At 42.5% G+C, this 20,862-nt stretch overlaps 1 protein-coding gene across 1 annotated transcript in view; it reads left to right on the forward strand.

The window, feature by feature from the left end:
- BHMG1 (basic helix-loop-helix and HMG-box containing 1) overlaps positions 1-20,105 on the forward strand; it is a 474,014-nt gene extending 453,909 nt beyond the window's left edge. The window contains 1 exon segment of the mRNA XM_030219977.1: positions 19,654-20,105. Within this exon segment, the coding sequence (XP_030075837.1) occupies positions 19,654-19,864 (211 nt within the window). The 3' untranslated portion in view covers positions 19,865-20,105.
- Positions 20,106-20,862: the final 757 nt, after the last annotated feature.

Here is a 20,862-nt window from a genome sequence, read left to right on the forward strand (position 1 = left end):
ACTGGTCTATAGTTCCCAGCCTCCTCCTGCTTTGCTTATATGCCCAAATTTATAATGCTTAGCAAAAGAACATAGCAATGGCCACATGGTTGCACTGCAAATCTGTTTTAGAGAATAAAGTTGCCTGTTCACAAAGGATGCAGCCTTAGAAGTTTCCTGGGCCTCTCTCACCTGCCCAGGGAACAAACAGATGATCCGACCATCAGGTGTCTACCCTATTCATCCACAAAGAGACAAAACTTGCCTGACAGCCCAAACTTTAGTGGAATTCCAGCAGCAGGTGCAACAAGTGGTACAGAGGCAATGGGAACAGCAAAGACTTCCCAGAAAGCTCTGGAAGCCCAGCAGAACTCCCTGGCTCAGGTGACACAAGCACTACAGGCCCCCTGACAGCATGTTCCTTCTCCTATTCCAGTCCTAAAGAAAATGGTACTGAAAGATGACCCAGACTATTTTTTAACCAATTTTGAGAGGACTTTTGCCTGTCTGGTTGGCCAGAAGCATCATGGACTGCCTGTTTAGGGACCCTTCTAACTGGTAGCAGCCACACTACCTTCTAGGACATCAACTCCAGTGGGATGGCCACCTATATGGAAGTGAAGGCCACCATTCTGGAGAGGGCAGGCTGAACCCTAGAGTCCTACTGGCAACAATTCCAGAAGGGCTCTCTACAAGTCAAGGAGAATCCCCAGATTTTCTTCGACAGGTTCAAGGAACTAGCTTGGAGATGGCTCCAACCGGAGGGCAAGACGGACCCAGACATAATGAGTGTTATTCTGTTTGAACAATTTCTGGAAGGGCTACCCCCATCTATGAAACAATGGGTGAGGCGACATCCTGAATTGAAACTGGAGAGCGCTTTGGAAGCAGTTGAAGCTTTTTACCAAGCACAACCAGAATCTGAAACCTACAAGGAGAAGAACCAACCCGGACGGGGAGAGGGATCTTGGGGTGATTGTATCTGAGGATCTGAAGGCGACGAAACAATGTGACAAGGCGGTGGCCGTAGCTGAAAGGTTGCTAGGCTGTATAGAGAAAGGTGTGACCAGCAGCAGAAAAGAGGTTTTAATGCCCCTGAATAAGTCGTTGGTGAGGCCCCACATGGAGTATTGTGTTCAGTTTGGAGACCGTATCTTGCTAAGGATGTAAAGAGAATTGAAGCGGTACAAAGAAAAGCTACGAGAATGGTATGGGATTTGCGTTACAAGACGTATAAGGAGAGACTTGCTGACCTGAACATGTATACCCTGGAGGAAAGGAGAAACGGGTGATATGATACAGACGTTCAAATATTTGAAAGGTATAAATCCGCAAACGAACCTTTTCCGGAGATGGGAAGGCGGTAGAGCTAGAGGACATGAAATGAGATTGAAGGGGGGCAGACTCAAGAAAAATGTCAGGAAGTATTTTTTCACGGAGAGAGTGGTGGAATACGTGGTGGAGATGACCGTGCAGGCCTTTTTCTGCTGTCATCTACTATGCTACTATGTTATAATGTTGCTCCTTCAACAGTGGGGGTGCTCTGTCATACTTTCCCAGGCTGTAAATCAATCTTGCTGCTGTATTCTGCAGAAAGTGAAGTTTTTGTAACAGTTTTTTAGTAAGGCCCTCAAATAGCGAGTTACAATAATCTAAGTATGGAATCAGGATTGCCCGTGCCACTATTCTAAAGTTATCCAGGTGTAATTTAGATTGAATTGCTTTCAGCTGCCGTATTCGGAAACATTTTTTTAGATAAAGCCTTCACAAGTTAAGCCTGAATCAATAAAAAAGATGCAAAGAAAAACGCGAGTGAATTAACCAACTATAGACCAGTAGCATCCATTCCCTTAATAACCAAAATAACAGAAGGGATGATAACCAAACAACTCACAGACTATCTAAACAAGTTTTCAATACTACACGACTCCCAGTCAGGATTTCGCTCTAATCACAGTACTGAAACAGTACTAGTCACGCTCATGACTAAATTCAAACAAACGATTGCAACCGGCAAGAATATATTACTTCTACAATTCGACATGTCAAGCGCCTTTGACATGGTTGATCATGGAATCCTACTACACATACTTGAATACTTCGGTATCGGAGGCAACATTCTTAAGTGGTTTAAAGGATTCCTAACCACACGCTCATATCAAGTGACATCAAACTCGATCACCTCAGCCACATGGACACCTGAATGTGGAGTTCCACAGGGATCTCCCCTTTCACCGACTATATTCAACCTAATGATGACATCCTTGGCCAAACTACTTTCAAACCAGAACCTCAACCCATACATTTACGCTGATGATGTAACGATCTACATCCCATTCAAACAAGACCTAAAAGAAATTTCCAATGATATCAACCAAAGCCTACATATCATGCACTCCTGGGCACTCCTGGGCAGATGCCTTTCAATTAAAACTCAACGCAGAAAAAACCCAATGCCTGATACTTACCTCTCATCACAACACGAGCAAATTCACCGCCATCAACACACCAAAACTAAATCTACCAATTTCGGAAACCCTGAAAATTCTTGGAGTTACCATCGATCAGTACCTAACACTTGAGAATCACGCGAAAAACACAACCAAAAAGATGTTCCATTCAATGTGGAAATTAAAAAGAGTAAGACCATTCTTCCCAAGGACCGTCTTCCATAATCTAGTACAATCATTAGTACTCAGTCATCTAGACTACTGCAACTCACTGTATGCTGGCTGCAAGGAGCAAATAATCAAAAAACTCCAAACAGCCCAGAACACGGCGGCCAGACTCATAATTGGAAAATCAAGATATGAGAGCGCAGGACCCTTACGAGAGAAGCTACACTGGCTCCCTCTCAAAGAGCGCATCACGTTCAAAATATGTACCCTAGTACATAAAACCATCCACGGCGATACCCCAGCCTACATGTCAGACCTGATAGACCTACCACCCAGGTATGCTAGAAGATCATCTCGCACATTCCTTGATCTTCATTTTCCCAACTGTAAAGGTCTAAAATATAAATCAATGCATGCATCAACCTTTTCCTATATGAGTACGCAATTCTGGAACTCACTGCCACGCAACCTAAGAACGACCTATGAACTGACCAACTTCCGTAAACCACTGAAGACCCATCTGTTCGACAAGATATACCACAAAGATCAAATCATGTGAAACTCCCACTTAAATCCAGAAATGTTAATAATGCCCTCTATTATATTACTATCATGTATTCCATTACCATGCAATCCAACATCCTTCTGTAACACCAATTGTCTATTCTCTTCTCAATTGTCTATTCTCTTCTCATTTCCATTATCCATGATGTATTGTAAGCCACATTGCACCTGCAAAGAGGTGGGAAAATGTGGGATACAAATGCAATAAATAAATAATGACTCCTAACACTTTTAAGTGGTCCTCAATCATTAGTTTCTCACCTGTACCCAATTCCAAACACTTAGCTGTCAGCTGCTCATAATCTCCAAAACAAACAACCTTAGTCTTTAGTCTATTTAATTTCAGAAAATTGACTTTAGCCCAATTATCAGTTTTGATGACAATCTCCCTCAAGAAAGTCATAGTATCTTCACACTTTTCTCGAGCTTCACACAGAAGAAAAATATCATCAGCATATGAGTAGACCAGTACTCCCAAGGTGGACAGCACTGTTCCCATCATACTTAAATAGATGTTGAATACAGAAGGTGACAATGGTGACTCCGCAATCTGCATTCCACTGCAAGGATAACTTAGAATCCTTTCTTACGTTATATATTCTCCTCTGTAAAAGCTCACTAAACCATTTTAAAACAGTACCACTCACTCCAATCTGACTAAACCTATTCAACAATTGATCATGGTTCACAATATCGAAGGCGGCTGATATATCAAATTGTAGCAAAATAATTTGCTTTCCCTTACTAAGAGCCAATCTGATTTCAGTTACCATTTCCAGCAACAAAGTTTCAGTAATATGTAGAGGTCTGAAACTGTATTGTGAAATATGAAGAATGTCAAATTTGCTCAAGTAGACATATAATTGAGTATTCACAACAGATTCAATAAGTTTAGCAAGCCAAGATATGCTTGCCACTGGTCTAGAATTTTCTAGCTTAGACAAATCAGCTCACATTGATTTGGGAATAGGCGTCAGCATAATATATGCCAAATCAAGGGGGTAACTCCCAGTACTCAGAATAGAATTAACTAACATTGTCAACTAGACCACCATGTCAGAGGGTGCTGTCTTAAGTAAATAGGAAGGACAGATGTCTAAGTAACTAGCTTTCCTAGACAACCTTTTGAGGTAGATATTAATAGTATTTGTATCTACTTCCAAAAATTAATTCCATAGCATATCTCCTTTTACAGAGTTATCTCCTCTCTCCTCTTGTTGCTCCCACCACTGGCAATCCTGTCTGGTTTCAACAAGACTTTGCCTAATAATATCTTAATGTGAAAATAATTTGCTAACTCATCCGCCATAGGTTGTATTTCATGTGAAATCATCTGCATATTTATCAGTTGGTATCAAAGAGCTGAAAATTTGGAAAAGTTGTTTTGATGAATTTTCTGAATCAGCTATCATTTTTCCATAATATTTCCTTTTTGACACAACAACAGAATTTTTATGTATTTTAATCTCTTCTTTCCGCTGTCTATAAATACCAGTATCCTTTGTTTTACTCCAGGATCTCTCTAGCCTATTACAGAAACTGCTCTGAGAAGAAGCCATGGATGGCAATGTGGTCACTCCACATGCTTGCAAGTTTGTGGATGCCTCTCAACCTGAGAACAGGAACTATGTGCTGCAAGTTGAAGTGGATGGGAATCCCAACCAGGCACTGGTAGACTCCGGCAGTGCCAAGACCCTCGTTCAGAGGGAAATAGTTACTGGAGTGCAAGTGAACTATGAATAAACTGTGACACTATCATGTGTGCATGAGGACCAGAGACAGTATCCCACAGCTCAAGTATCACTCAAAACACCAATTGAGCAAGCCCAGACTGAGGTGGCAGTTCGGCCTTGGTTCTCCTGCCCAGTTCTCCTGGGCCGAGATTTCCCAAAATTCAGAGCTGTCTGGGCCCAGCTGATTGCTGGACCAAAGAATGAGGAGGAGTCTTTTCCTGAGATCTTTCTGTTGAAGGACCCTGACTTCTATATAGCAAACCCAAAATTGTCTAAACCTTGCCATCAATGGTGGTTAGAGAAACTGTGCTGCCCCCTGACTTTAGGAGCTGCAGTTGATGGAGATCAGGGGCCAAGGGAAGAAGATGGACAGTACATCCCAGACCCTAGATGGTTTACCTGAGAGGAATGAAGAACTATAAACTACTACTATAAATCACTTCTATAGCGCTACCAGTCGTATGCAGCGCTTTACAATTGAACATGAAGAAGACAGTCCCAGCTCAAAAGAACTTACAATCTAAATCATGACAAACAGACAGGACCAAAAAGGATAAGGGAAGGACAGACAGAAGGACACATAAGGATAAGATAAAAGTTACAAGTCAGGAGTCGAAAGCAGCATCAAACAGGTAAGCCTTTAGCCCGGATTTGAAGGCAGCCAGGGATGGAGCTAGACGTAATTGCTCAGGAAGCCTATTCCAGGCATAAGGTGCGGCGAGATAGAAGGAGCGGAGTCTGGAGTTAGCGATGGAGGAGAAGGGTGCAATTAGGAGAGATTTGCCTAGTGAACGGAGTTCTAGGGAAGGAGTGTAGGGAGAGATGAGGGTGGAGAGGTAGTGAGGGGCTGCAGAGTGAATGCACTTATAGGTCAACAAGAGGAGCTTGAATTGTATACGGAAACGGATAGGGAGCCATTGAAGTGATTTCAAGAGAGGACTGATATGGGCATAACGACTTTGGTGAAATATTAGTCGTGCGGCAGAGTTTTGAACAGATTGAAGAGGAGAGAGATGACTAAGTGGAAGACCTGAGAGAAGCAAGTTGCAGTAGTCTAAGCGAGAGGTGATGAGAGTGTGGATGAGGGTTCTGGTAGCATGTTCAGAAAGGAAAGGGCGAATTCTGGCAATGTTATAAAGGAAGAAATGACAGGTTTTAGCAATCTGTTGAATATGGGCAGAGAAGGAGAGGGGAGAGTCGAAGATGACCCCAAGGTTGCGAGCAGACGAGACAGGAAGAATGAGCGTGTTGTCGACAGAAATAGAGAATGGTGGAAGGGGAGAGGTTGGTTTAGGAGGGAAGATAAGGAGTTCAGTTTTGGACATATTGAGTTTCAGGTGGCGGTGAAACATCCAGGTAGCAATGTCAGAGAGGCAGGCAGATACCTTGGACTGGATTTCTGCCGAGATTACTGGTGTGGAGAGGTAGATCTGGGAGTCATCAGCGTAAAGATGATACTGAAAGCCGTGTGATGAGATCAAAGCACCAAGGGAGGAAGTATAGATGGAGAAAAGGAGAGGTCCTAGAACAGATACTTGAGGTACACCCACTGACAGCGGGATAGAGGAAGAGGAGGAACCACAGGGAATTTTAAGAGGGCTCAGGCAGAGGGTGAATCCCTTAGAAAAGCCCAGGCCATAGCTTTAAACTGAAACTTTTTCTAGAACTTTAAAAGGTAGTGGAAAGGCAGTTATTTTCTGTTCTTTAGTTGCTGGAGAGGTAGCAGTGTTACTGACCTCAATTAGGTGTTAATTAAAGTGTGAGACTGCAGAATATTTGCAGAGGTTACTAAGGGCAACCTGATTACTGAGTTAGCTTGAAAGGGTCTGTTTGAAGCAGTCCCCTTAGATTCAAAACTATATAAAGAGGGAAGGTCCCACTTAACTTTCTTTCTGAGAAGTTCTGAGAGAAGAGGACATTTCTCTGGTAAGTGAACATTATTTTGCTTTGTGCTTTGGGAACTTGAGGACTGGGGTTTAAAGGAGGAATTGTGATAGAATAAAAATATGAAAAAGCAAACTTTATCAACTAATCTCCATACTCCTTTCCCCCTAGTTTTAAAACTTGAACTTTGTACCACAGCATTAACAGATAGCCTCTAGCAGCCTTCAGTACCTAGTTTAGTCTTCATCCCGCCCACCCTCCCCAACACCCGCCCACCGCTAGCACAACTCTTAATTTATAGTCAGTTATTGTAATTAGGGTAACAAGCAAGGAGTGCTCTTATAAAGTTTTAAATACAATTCATTACATTCTAAGAGCAAAACACTAAATAAATCACACAATATACCATATAAACTAAAGACATTTTTATATTAGGCTAATATCCTTAATACCTTAACAAGTTTTAAATTATTGAAAAATTTATAAATACTAAGATGGAGTCAGCAGCAGCGAGAGGGGTGCTATTCAGTCTTTTGCATTGAGTGTCACATGTATAATTATCTCCCAGTTGGTGAGCAGTTATATGTGTGTGCCCGATGCAAAGAGCTCCTAGCTGTCAGAGAACGGGTCTGTTCTCTTCAGGTTGGTGGAGCTGAGGGAGACAGAGAGGTACATAGAGGAGACCTACAGGGGTGTTGTAGAGAAGACCCACCTTCAGTCTGACAGCCCCTGTGCTGCCTTGGAGGAGAGAGGTCTCCGAGAAGGAGAGCATCACTGGTGAAGTAGGAAGTACTCCTGTAGCCAGGTCCTGCCCATCAGGGTATGTACTATCCTCTTGCACCGAGGATATGTCTCCAAGTTCTGCCCAGGAGGGAAGAGTTAGGAAAACAGTTGTAGGTGGTGATTCGATCATTAGGCATATAGATAGCTGAGTGGATGGTGGACGTGAGGATCACCTGGTGACTTGCCTGCCAGGTGCGAAAGTGGCAGACCTCACATGTCACCTAGACAAGATCTTAATGCTGGGGAGGAGCCAGCTGTCTTGGTACATGTGGGTACCAATGACAAAGGAAATGTGGAAGGGAGGTTCTGGAAGCCAAATTTAGGCTCTTAGGTAGAAAGATGAAGTCCAGATCTTCCAGGGTTATTTTCAGAGATGCTCTGCGTTCCGCGCGCAGGACCCAAAAGGCAGGCAGAGCTCCGAAGTCTCAGTGCATGGTTGAGACGATAGTGCAGGGATGAGGGATTTATATTTGTTAGTAACTGGGTGACATTCTGGGAAAGGGGGAGACTGTTCTGAAAGAATGGGCTCCACCTTAACCGGGATGGAACCAGGCTGCTGGTGCTAACTTTTAAAAAGGAGATAGAGCAGCTATTAAACTAGAATAAGGGGGAGGGGGGAAAGTCGACAGTTGGCCAGGATACTATTGAAACAGGACATTTAGGGAATCCCAGTAGAGAGGTTTCAACAATGCTTAAAGTAAGCCAGGTGTGCTTAATGAGAGAGCAGGATAAAGGATGCACATTATCCCCTTCAACTTCTAAGCAGCTTCTAGATCAAAGGAAAAAACACAATTTGAAGTGCCTGTATACTAATGCTAGAAGCCTAAAAAATATGATGGAAGAGTTGGAATATATAGCATTAAACGATGTGGTAGATATAATAAGCATCTCAGAGACTTGGTGGAAAGAGGACAATCAGTGGGACACTGTGTTAACATGGTGCAAATTGTATCGCAATGATAGAGAGGATCAAATTGGAGGGGGGGTTGCGCTATATGTTAAAGAGGGAATTGAATCAAATAAAATAAACATTCCACATGACAGATAGCAGCATGGAATCATTATGGATAGAAATTCCATGTGTGAAGGGAAGGAGTATTCTTTGTAGGGCTTGTACTACCATCTGCTGGGACAGAACGAACAGACGGATGAAGAAATGTTTACATACTCTCGGATGATATCATCTCCCAAACAATCAGAAGATTCGCCAAGTTCCACAGCAAACTAGACATGTGTCCTAATAATCTTATAAAACTCACCCCTCACCAATTCATATCAGATCTCACTATGCACATGAACTACATGTTACAGAATGGAATCTTCCCAAAGGACAAAGGAAATATTCTACTCATGCCTATACCTAAAGATGCAAAGAAAAGTACAAATGACTTAACCGACTACCGCCCAGTAGCCTTCATCACGCTGATAACAAAACTAATGGTCAACACACAACTCAATAACTACCTAAATAAATTCTCAATTCTGCACGATTCTCAGACAGGATTTCGGGCTAATCACAGCACTGAAACAGTACTAGTCACTCTCCTGACTAAATTTAAACAAACAATCGCAACTGGCAACAATATACTTCTTTTACAATTTGACATGTCCAGTGCCTTCGACATGGTCAACCATGAAATATTACTACACATCCTAGAATATTTCGGAGTTGGAGGTAACGTTCTTAACTGGTTTAGAGGCTTCCTGACCACGAGATCATACCAAGTGATATCCAACACGATCACATCACCCCCATGGATACCTGAATGTGGAGTTCCTCAAGGATCTCCCCTATCGCCGACCCTCTTCAACCTAATGATGACACCTCTGGCCAAGTTACTATCCAATCAGAACCTCAATCCATACATATGCGCAGACGATGTCACGATCTACATCCCATTCAAACAGGATCTAAAGGAGATCAACAACGACATCAACAATAGCTTCCAAATAATGCACTCTTGGGCGGATGCATTTCAATTAAAACTTAATGCAGAAAAAACGCAATGTCTCATTCTTACCTCACAACATAACACAAACAAATTTACCACTATAAACACACCAAACCTTTCCCTACCCATGTCAGACACCCTGAAAATTCTCGGAGTTACCATCGACCAAAATCTTATACTTGAAAGTCACGTGAAGAATACAACTAAGATGTTCCACTCAATGTGGAAACTTAAAATAGTGAAACCGTTCTTCCCGAGGGCCATTTTTTGCAACCTGGTACAATCAATGGTGCTGAGTCACCTCGACTACTGCAATGCACTCTATGCCGGCTGCAAAGAACAAATCATCAAGAAACTCCAGACAGCCCAAAACACTGCATCCAGACTCATATTTGGAAAAACAAAATACGAAAGTGCAAAACCCCTCAGAGAAAAGCTACATTGGTTGCCACTCAAGGAACGCATCACGTTTAAGATCTGCACATTAGATCATAAAATCCTTTACGGAGATGCGCCAGCCTACATGCTAGACCTTGTTGACTTACCACCCAGGAATGCTAAACGGTCAGCCCACACATTCCTCAACCTACACTTCCCAAGCTGTAAAAAACTAAAATACAAACTAATACATGCTTCCAGCTTTTCATACATGGTCACACAGATGTGGAATGCACTACCAGGTAACTTAAAAACAGTCTACGAACTAACTAACTTTCATAAATCTCTGAAGACATATCTCTTCAACAAGGCGTACCACAACGCCTAATAACTGTAACCACAACACCTTACCACTCGACCTCCATTTTGATTGATTTCTTTTTATGCCTGTATGCTTAATTTTGCGATGTCAACCCATTCTCTATGTAACAACAATTGTAACTTCCACTCTGGAATGGCGAATGCCATAACGGAGCATTGTATGCCACATTGAGCCTGCAAATAGATGGGAAATGTGGGATACAAATGCAACAAATAAATAATGGGTGTTTTCAATTACTCCAATTTTGACTGGATAAATGTTACATCAGGGAGTGTCAGGGAGATAAAATTTCTAGATGTAATAAATGACTGATTCTTGGAGCAGCTGGTCCAGGAACCGACGAGAGGCGGAGCCATTTTGGATCTGGTCCTTGATGGCGTGTAGGGCATAGTGCAAGAGGTGGCGGTTTTGGGTCCCCTGGGAAACATTGATCATATCATGATTAAGTTTGAGCTACTATCTGAGATGAACCCGCAAAAAAAATCCACTGTAGCTGCATTTAATTTTCAAAAGGGCGGCGATAAGAAAATGAGGAAAATGGTTAAAAAGTAACTAAAAGGATCGGCTGCAAAGCATTCCACATATTTGCAAAGGTGGAAAGAAGAGAAAACGGCAGCCAGCATGTGAAGTAAAAGAGGCCATTACAGCCAAAAGATTGCCCTTCAAAGAATGGAAAAAGGACCCAAACGAAGAAAATAAGAAGCAACATAAGCACTGGCAAGTCAGAAGCAAAGCATTAATAAAGAAGGCTAAAAGAGAATATGAAAAGAAACTTGCCGCAGAGGCTAAAACTAAAAGTAACAAGTTTTTCAGGTACATCGGAAGCAGAAAGCCTGCGAGGGAATCTGTGGGACCATTAGATCACAAAGGAGCAAAAGGGACACTCAGGCAGGACAAGGCCATAGCAGAGAAACTGCATGAATTCTTTGCTTTTATCTTTACAGAAGAAGATGTGAGAGATCTGCCTGTACCGGAAATGGTTTTCAAGGGTGATGATGTGGAGGAATTGAAAGAAATCTCTGTGAACCTGGAAGATGTACTGAGCCAAATTGATAAATTAAAGAGTAGTAAATCACCTGGACCAGATGGCATACATCCAAGGGTACTCAAAGAACTCAAGCATGAAATTGCTGATCTGCTGTTAGTAACATGTAACCTGTCGTTAAAATTATCTGTACTACCTGAAGATTGGAGGGTGGCCAATGTGACACCGGTTTTTAAAAGGGTTCTAGGGGTGATCCAGGAAATTATAGACCAGTAAGCCTGACATCGGTGCCGGGCAAAATAGTGGAATCTATTATAAAGAATAAAGTTATAGAACATGTAGACAAACATGGTTTAATGGGACAGAGTCAGCATGGGTTCAGCCGAGAGAATTCTTGCCTCACCAACTTGCTTCATTTCTTTGAAGGCGTGATGTAGTGTATCTAGATTTTCAGAAAACTTTCGATAAAGTTCCTCATGAGAGACTCCTGAGAAAAATAAAGAGTCATGGGATAGGATGCAAGGTTCTGGTGTGGATTAGGAATTGGTTATTGGACAGAAAACAGAGGGTAGAGTTAAATGGTCATTTCTCTCAGTGGAGGAGAGTGAGCATTGGAGTGCTGCAGGATCTGTACTGGGACCGGTACTATTTAACATATTTATAAATGATATGGAAATTGGAATGACGAGTAAGATGACTTTAGTAAAATGGGGGAATACCTGAGGAAGGAGATGATGGGCTGGGAGGACGAACATGAAGTGGAAGGGCAGTGGTCCAGGCTGAAAGAAGTAATAAATAGGGCCACAGACCTTTATGTAAGGAGAGTAAATAAAAGCAAGAGAAAAAGGAAACCGATATGGTTCTCCAAGCAAGTGGCTGAGAAAATAAAGGCTAAAGAGTTAGCGTTCCAGAAATATAGAAAATCTCAAGAAGAGGAACACAGGGAGGAATACCGGATGAAACTGAAAGAAGCCAAGAGAGAGGTACGTCTGGCGAAGGCGCAAGCGGAAGAACAAATGGCTAGAAATGTAAGGAAGGGGCGACAAAAATTTCTTCAGGTATATTAATGAAAGAAGAATAACTAAAAAGGGAATTGTGAGACTAAAAGATACAGCAAACCACTATGTAGATAATGATGAAGAAAAAGCCAATTTGCTAAATAGATACTTTTGTTCTGTTTTCACTGAAGAAAATCCTGGAGAAGGACCGCGAGGGACTGGCAAAAGTACACCTGAGAATGGAATGGATATAGCACCGTTCACGGAAGAGAGTGTGTATCAACAACTTGGAAAGCTAAAGGTGGACAAAGCCATGGGACCGGACGGGATCCACCCCAGAATATTGAGGGAGCTCAGAGAGGTTCTGGCGGGTCCTCTTAAAGATTTGTTTAATAAATGCTTGGAGACGGGAGAGGTTCCGAGGGACTGGAGAACGGCGGAGGTGGTACCTCTTCACAAAAGTGGTGATAGGGAAGAAGCTGGAACTACAGGCCGGTAAGCCTCACTTCGGTTATTGGAAAAGTAATGGAAGCCATGCTGAAGGAAAGGATAGTGAATTTCCTAGAAGCCAATAAGTTGCAAGATCCGAGACAACATGGTTTTACCAGAGGGAAATCGTGCCAAACGAATCTCATTGAATTCTTTGATTGGGTAACTGGAGAATTGAATCATCGACGTGCTATAGACGTAATCTACTTAGATTTTAGCAAAGCTTTTGACACGGTTCCCCACAGTAGGCTCTTAAATAAACTAGATGGGCTGAAGATAGGTCCCGAAGTGGTGAACTGGATTAGGAACTGGTTGACGGACAGACGACAGAGGGTGGTGGTAAATGGAGTTCGCTCGGAGGAGGGAAAAGTGAGTAGTGGAGTGCCTCAGGGATCGGTGCTGGGGCCGATTCTGTTCAATATATTTGTGAGTGACATTGCCGAAGGGTTAGAAGGTAAAGTTTGCCTATTTGCAGATGATACTAAGATTTGCAACAGAGTGGACACCCGGGAGGGAGTGGAAAGCATGAAAAGGGATCTGAGGAAGCTAGAAGAATGGTCTAAGGTTTGACAATTAAAATTCAATGCGAAGAAATGCAAAGTGATGCATTTATGGAGTAGAAACCCACGAGAGACTTATGTGTTAGGCGGTGAGAGTCTGATAGGTCCTGAGGGGGAGAGGGATCTTGGGGTGATAGTATCCGAGGATCTGAAGGCGACGAAACAGTGTGACAAGGCGGTGGCCGTAGCGAGAAGGTTGCTAGGCTGTATAGAGAGAGGTGTGATCAGCAGAAGAAAGGAAGTGTTGATGCCCCTGTACAAGTCGTTGGTGAGGCCCCACCTGGAGTATTGTGTTCAGTTTTGGAGGCCGTACCTTGCAAAGGATGTTAAAAAAAATGGAAGCGGTGCAAAGAAAAGCTACGAGAATGGTATGGGATTTGGGTTCCAAGACGTATGAGCAAAGACTTGCTGACCTGAACATGTATACCCTGGAGGAAAGGAGGAACAGGGGTGATATGATACAGACGTTCAAATACTTGAAAGGTATTAATCCGCAAAAAAATCTTTTCCAGAGATGGGAAGGCGTTAGAACGAGAGGACATGAAATGAGATTGAAGGGGGCAGACTCAAAAAAGATGTCAGGAAGTATTTTTTCACGGAGAGGGTGGTGGATGTTTGGAATGCCCTCCCGCGGGAGGTGGTGGAGATGAAAACGGTAACGGAATTCAAACATGCGTGGGATGTGCATAAAGGAATCCTGTGCAGTAGGAATGGATCCTCAGAAGCTTAGCCAAATTTGGGTGGCGGAGCAGGTGGGGGAAGAGAGGTTGGTGGTTGGGAGGCGAGGATAGTGGAGGGCAGACTTATACGGTCTGTGCCAGAGCCGGTGATGGGAGGCGGGACTTGTGGTTGGGAGGCGGGAAATACTGCTGGGCAGACTTGTACGGTCTGTGCCCTTAAAAAGGCAGGTACAAATCAAGGTAAGGTATACACATATGAGTTTATCTTGTTGGGCAGACTGGATGGACCATGCAGGTCTTTTTCTGCCGTCATCTACTATGTTACTGTGTATGTTACTATGTTACTATGATCAAATTTGCAGATGATACGAAACTATTCAAGGTTGTTAAAACATGAGCGGACTGTGAAATATTGCAGGAAGACCTGAGGAAATTGGAAGACTGGGCGTCCAAATGGCAGATGAAATTTAATGTGGACAAATGCAAGGTGATGCACATTGGAAAGAATAATCCGAGTCACAGTTACCTGATGCTAGGGCCCACCTTGGGGGTCAAGGCTCAAGAAAAAGATCTGGGTGTTGTAGATAATATGCTGAAATCTACTCAGTGTGCGGCGGTGGCCAAAAAAGCAAACAGGATGCTAGGAATTATTAGGAAAGGGATGGTGAATAAGACTAAAAATACTATAATGCCTTTGTATCGCTCCATGGTGCGTCTGCACCTTGAGTATTGCGTTCAGTTCTGGTCACTGTATCTCAAAAAAGATATAGTGGAATTAGAAAAGGTGCAAAGAAGAGCGACTAAAATGATAAAGGGGATGGAACTCCTCTCGTATGAGGAAAGGCTAAAGAGGTTAGGGCTCTTCAGCTTGGAAAAGAGACAGATGAGGGGAGAAATGATTACGGTCTACAAAATCCTGAGTGGTGTGGAACAAGTAGAGCTAAATCAATGTTTTACTTGTTCCAAAAGTACAAAGACTAAGGGACACTTGAGGAAGTTACATGGAAATACTTTTAAAACAATTAGGAGGAAATATTTTTTTCACTCAACGAATAGTTAAGCTCTGGAACTCTTTGCCGGAGGAGGTGGTAACAGTGGTTAGCGTATCTGGATTTTAAAACAGTTTGGGCAAATTCCTGGAGGAAAGATCCATAGTCTGCTATTGAGACAGACATGGGAAGCAACTACTTGCCTTGTGATTTGTAGTATGGAGTGTTGCCACGATTTGAGTTTCTGCCAGGTACTTGTGACTTGGCGTGGCCACTTTTTGGAAAAACAGGATACTGGACTAGATGGACCATTGGCCTGACCCAGTATGGCTACTCTTATGTTCTTATGTAAGGTTATAATTGTAGATAGGAACCCTGTGGGCAACCAGGACTCCTCTAAGTTAGCTCCCTCATATTTCATAGCAAAGAAAGGTTTTTGTATAGTGTGACCAAGGGATCCTGGAAGGGGAAGAGATAAAGCAGTTGTTAGTCCTGCACCCTTATTGCAGGCAGGTCACGCAATTAGCACATAGTCACCTCTTAAGAGGTCACTCAAGGGAGGAGAAAATCCAGGAACTGATCTTGGCTCAATTTTTCTGGCCAGGTGTGTACAAGCAAGTAGCGCTCTTCCATCAGTCCTGTCCGACCTGCCAGTTGAGCAGTCCTGTGAGGGTTCCACCTGCCCCTCTCATGCCCATGCTCATTGTCAATACCTAATTTAACAAGGTGGCTATGGATTTAGAGGGGCTGCTGGATTATGCCACCAATTTGGCTTGGTATCTTCCAGGTGTACCGAGATTTCTTTCAGTTCCTCTTCTGTGGTTACGATGAAAGCCAGCTTGAAATGCATGAAAAATGTTGTTTTCAATGTACTGATCAATTTGGAGGAGGACAAGTTTCTCTAAGATTTTAGAGTAGAAGGGGAGGTTTGAGATGGGGCAAAAATTAAAAGGAAGGGAGTGGTCTAGATGAGGTTTCTTGAGGAGGGGATGAATGAGAACATGTTTCCAAATGGCGGGGACAGAGCCTTCAGATAGGCTAAACTCAAGAAAGAGGTTAGGGATAAGGGGCTAATATAAGTGCTTGACTAGAAAAGCAGACCAGGGGACTAAAGATGAGGAAGATGGAATGAGTGAGGTGATGACCTGGGCTAATGAGTGAGGAAATGGGAGGTGAAATGAGGACCAGGTGGCTGTGGAGCACAGGATTTGAGAGTGAGAGATATTCACTGAGGGAGAGCAGGGAGATGAAGGAATAGATTGGAGGGACAAGTGAAGGAAAGAGGTTTTAGACTACCAATCAGCTAATGTGGCAAGAGGTAGAACTGATGGATTGTATTCAGGTGAAATGGTGAGGCAGGAGAGGGTACAAAAAAGAACTTATAGGCAGTTAAGTGAGGATGAAATCTTTTTAGTGAAGAACTCCTGTTTTGTGGATCGGACAGTACTGTGATATTCTCTGTAGTGCATTTGGAAAAGAAAGAGTGACAGGTGATCAAGTCTTGCACCACTTCCACTGTGCACTGTGAAGAAAACTTTTGAGGAACTGGAGCTTTACAGATCCGATCAGAGCAGACTCAAGGATGCAGTACAGGGTGGGGGGTGGAGCAATATCATCCAAGAAAGAGGAGAGGGCTAGGTTAAGATCATGATTGTGAAATGAAAGAAGAGCAATAGGCATGAGAAAATTAAATGTGTTAAGGGTAATGGGATTTAATATACCGCCTTTCTATGGCATCACTAATATGAGCAATTGAAGCGTCTTTAATAATACGCAAGGTACAGACAGTCGGTGTCCGAGGGAGTGGAGAGCAGGCAGGGAGAGGTTAAACAAGAGCTGAAAGTGATCTGTCAAGTGTAGAGGCCTTGAGAGGGAGGTGGGAGAAAGATTAGCGTGAAGAGAGGAAAAAATAAGATCAAGGGTATTACCTTCAGAGTGGGTAGGGTAGGAAACATATTGAAAAAGGCTAGCTTTAGATGCAAAAGACAGAAAAGAGTTGGCTGCTTCAGATGGAAGAAGATTAAAATTACCCATAGGAAGAAGAGGGTGGAAAGAGCATAGCACTTTGTAGTGGAGAATAGAAGTTTCTCAGTAGGGAGCGAGGTTGGAAGGGGCAGGTGATAGAGGAGGGCAAGGTGAAAATTAGGATAACAGCCTCAGAGGTAAAGTGTGATATATCAGTGGGCAGGATAGGGAATGTGTAAGGAAGCCAAGGAGACAAGATTCAAGAAGAATCGCAGTATCGCCCCACAGCCATGTCTCAGTCATACAATGCACATCAAGTGAATGAGCAGAGATAAGAAAGTGACAAAATGGCTTTGAGGGAGTGAACATTGAGAAGACCAATTTTGAGCACTTCTGTGCTAGATAAGTGACTGTTTAAACCAATCAGAAGCCATGGAGAATTCTAGAATGATTCACCACCAGGCACAGAAGATCTGGTCACTATTTCTCTTGTGCCTCCACGTGCACTACCATGAGAACTTTGAGAGGCAGGAGCATTAGACAATGCTATATATCTCCGATTAGGAATCTTTTAATGGGATTCCCTGTATTTGAGCTGACTGGTTATTGATCTCTTCTTTGGTTGTCATGTCTAGCCTCTTGGTTAGAGATTGGGGAATTGGGGGGGGGGGGGGGTAATGGTTTTATGCCTGTTTTGGCACACATTTGTGACTTTGTGTTTGTATTTTCATTAACACTCAATAAGAACGTAATAAAAACAAAAATAGCTTCTGAAGGTTTTGGGTATGGGCAGACATAGAGGAGATTACTTTTGGGAAAGGGTTAGATTTCTGCCCCCGTGCAACTCTCAATTCTTAATACCAGTCAGTAGGATCAAATGATTTACCCTGGACACACATGTAATGTCTGGTAAAGACTTTATGAACATTTAGATTGTATTCTTTTAAATGAATTTAGTAAGCAAATATATGCATGGATTCATCCCTCTCTCCTGTTAGCCTACTAGAGGGTAATTTGTGGAATTCGTCTTTTATAAAATTGAACAAACATGTAAAAACATAAATAGTACATGCATAGAAAGTATGTGCCTACTTTTACACAATCTCCATATAGACATTCTCGGGGGCATAATTTTAGCAGAGAAGGAGTTGCAGTGTACACACATTTTCAGAACAGTTGTAAATTGTACATCAGCAGTTGCACATTATTTGTTTATAGGCATCTGTGTTAACCAAGATGAAAAGCTGACTGGCAGGAAATATAAATAGGGGACTTCCTTGATACAACTTTGGTAACTAAACATGACTCATGTTGGATCTTGTCCCCATTCCAGCAGTGAAAACTTTGCTCAGATGAGCACTTTTACTATTTAAATAGTAAAGGTATTTAAGGTTTAAAGTAATTTATGAAAAGTTGCAAAACAATTGGGAATTAGACAAATATTAACTTGACACCCTGTAATGCCGATGAAGAGGTTTTTGGTGTGGAAATCTGACTCTACCTAAAAAATTTATGGTAGTGAGTAATACTGCTGAGGCATGCAGTAATGATCATTAGTGTTTTAGAATCATATTTGTGAGTTTCTGTGATCCTTAACACAAAACTTTTGCCAATTGGAGATAGGCCATTATAATCAGTCACTTTCTTGGACATGTTATATAGGCATCCTGTTATAAAATCAAAGAAAAGCCACACAAGAGCAGAGGACAACAAACTGACTTCCAGCCTAGGAGAGAATGTTCAAAGGTTCTTTATTTAAAGGCACCAGAGAAATGACCCATGATGTACATTTTTTTCTGTTGCAACTCAGCATTGAAATGAATTTGATGCCTTCACATTAGTTGGTCTTATAACTGTAAATGGAAATAAATTGCTGTTTGGTATGAGAGCAAATCCCTAAATCCGTTTTCTTGCCAATCCATTTCTATTATTTACAGTTGGCCTCTATAAATGAAAAAATATATGAGCTCAAACCTGCCAAAAATAGATTTCTTTGCTCTGTTATAGGGAAGTTTTCTTTTGTTATTTTCTCTCTTTTTTTTTTTTTTTTTTTGCTTAAGGACCATAAGCTAGGTGCTCCTACATGTATGACTGATGTGAACTCAAAAGAAAAGAGGGTTGATTACTTGTTCTCTATGGAGAGCAGTTGAGCAGTCTTATTTATCCTTCCTTCTCTCTGAACTTGAGCTCATTAGCTTATGACGGGACTAAGGCATGCTATGATCATGTGGGTGAGCTGGATTACTGTGCGTGCTCAGAGACAATCTAAAGTTTCTAAGAAAGATCTGGCAGGGAGAATTTATTTGGAGCCAAAATATGTGTGCCTGGTGAACTGTTGTCCTCAGAGAGCATGTATTAAAGGTGAGGAACCCTGTTATAGAGAACCTATTCACCAAGATACCCTAACCTAAAAGTGGTTCTATATCCCTCTGCCTGTTCCCCTGAGCTGTCCAGTTTCCAAGATGATAAGTTCTCTATTCCTATGCACTGCCCTTAAGCCCTCCAGTCTTAGAGGTGGCAAGTTCAGTAGCCCAATGCCAGTTCCCCAAGCCATTCAGTGCTAGAACTGAAAGGCTTGTGCCAATCCTTCCAGCCATCCAGTCGTAGTAATGAAAGATCTCAGATCGCTAAGCAAGTCTACCAAACTGTCCAATATTCCTGTTTGCTGCTGCAGCACTTCTGCTATAATCAGCTTCCTGCTGCTTTTCTTCCAGCATCAAGGCTCGGAAATTCAGCCGGCTGCACAATCGGGTAATGAGGCAGGACCATGTCTCTAGCGAGGAGGAGGAGGAGATAACTCCAAAACCCCTGCATCTCCTGCTTGCGGAGAAGACTCTGTATTCAGTAGACTTTCACCGGTTTGTACCGTCGCCCCTTTACCACCAGTACTGTGCCTCCCTACACCCAACACCTTACACAGTATAAAGGGATGCATAAAACAAGAGAGAGACTGCAGGATAAGGAAGTCCTTGAAAGTATCCGAGACCTACAGCCACAGTATAGGATTGGTTGCAGCACTGCTTGTTTGGCACCCTGCCTTTAAGTAACTGGTATGATTTAACTCCCTGTTCAACTTCTCTCTTCTTTTAGGATGTCCTGGTAAAGAGGGGCATCTGAAAGCATGGGGTAGGGGCAGCAGCTAGAGAAAGCATCTACCAGTACTCCGTGATAATTCTAGTCTCAGTTTCCATTGTGTTTCAATAAATCTCCAGAGCAGAGATAGTAGGACTTTAGTTGTGAATCTCCTTATGTGGCAGCAGTTTTTCTGAATAGCTAATTCCACCCAGTCAAATTTGAAGGAATGGAATTCCTTCTCATAGCAAGTAAACTTAACTGTGTGTCTGTGCTGGTAATGGTTTCCTTTATGGATCCATCATTTTTTATCTGTCTGGTCCTTTTTTTTTTTTCCTTCATCTTTGGATTTGTTTAACTGGAACCAGCTTACACTGGTGCTGCAGCACCACAAGGTAACTATCTGAAGGGACCAGTTTATCATCTCTTCCTATCTAGCCCAACCTCTGTAGCGACAGTCAGGCTTCACTGGCTTTTATGAGAACCTGATGCACATGCATCCCAAGTCTTGACCACTAATCATTACTGTTCTACCCCTCCTGAAACTGCATGCTGTCTGTGCAGCATCCTGATAAGCCAGAGAAGAAAATGCGTGGTTCAAAAACTGAACAGAGGTCTCCTACGTGGCAGTGCACAGTACTACTGTGAAACTGCCGACCAACCCTGGTTCTCACTCTGATTGTAACTGTGAAAGTAACACAGTTTTTTTCCATCTTAACAAAATGGCTGGGTCTACTTCTGCAGGTAAAAATCTAGTGCTATTGACTTGAAACTCTAACAAAATTATTTAAATATATAGTTTACTATAGCCACATCTGGCAGTTTGCAGGAGAAATCAGTGCTACCAAAAG

This window comes from Microcaecilia unicolor, chromosome 11, assembly GCF_901765095.1.
Source record: "Microcaecilia unicolor chromosome 11, aMicUni1.1, whole genome shotgun sequence".
Taxonomy (NCBI): domain Eukaryota; kingdom Metazoa; phylum Chordata; class Amphibia; order Gymnophiona; family Siphonopidae; genus Microcaecilia; species Microcaecilia unicolor.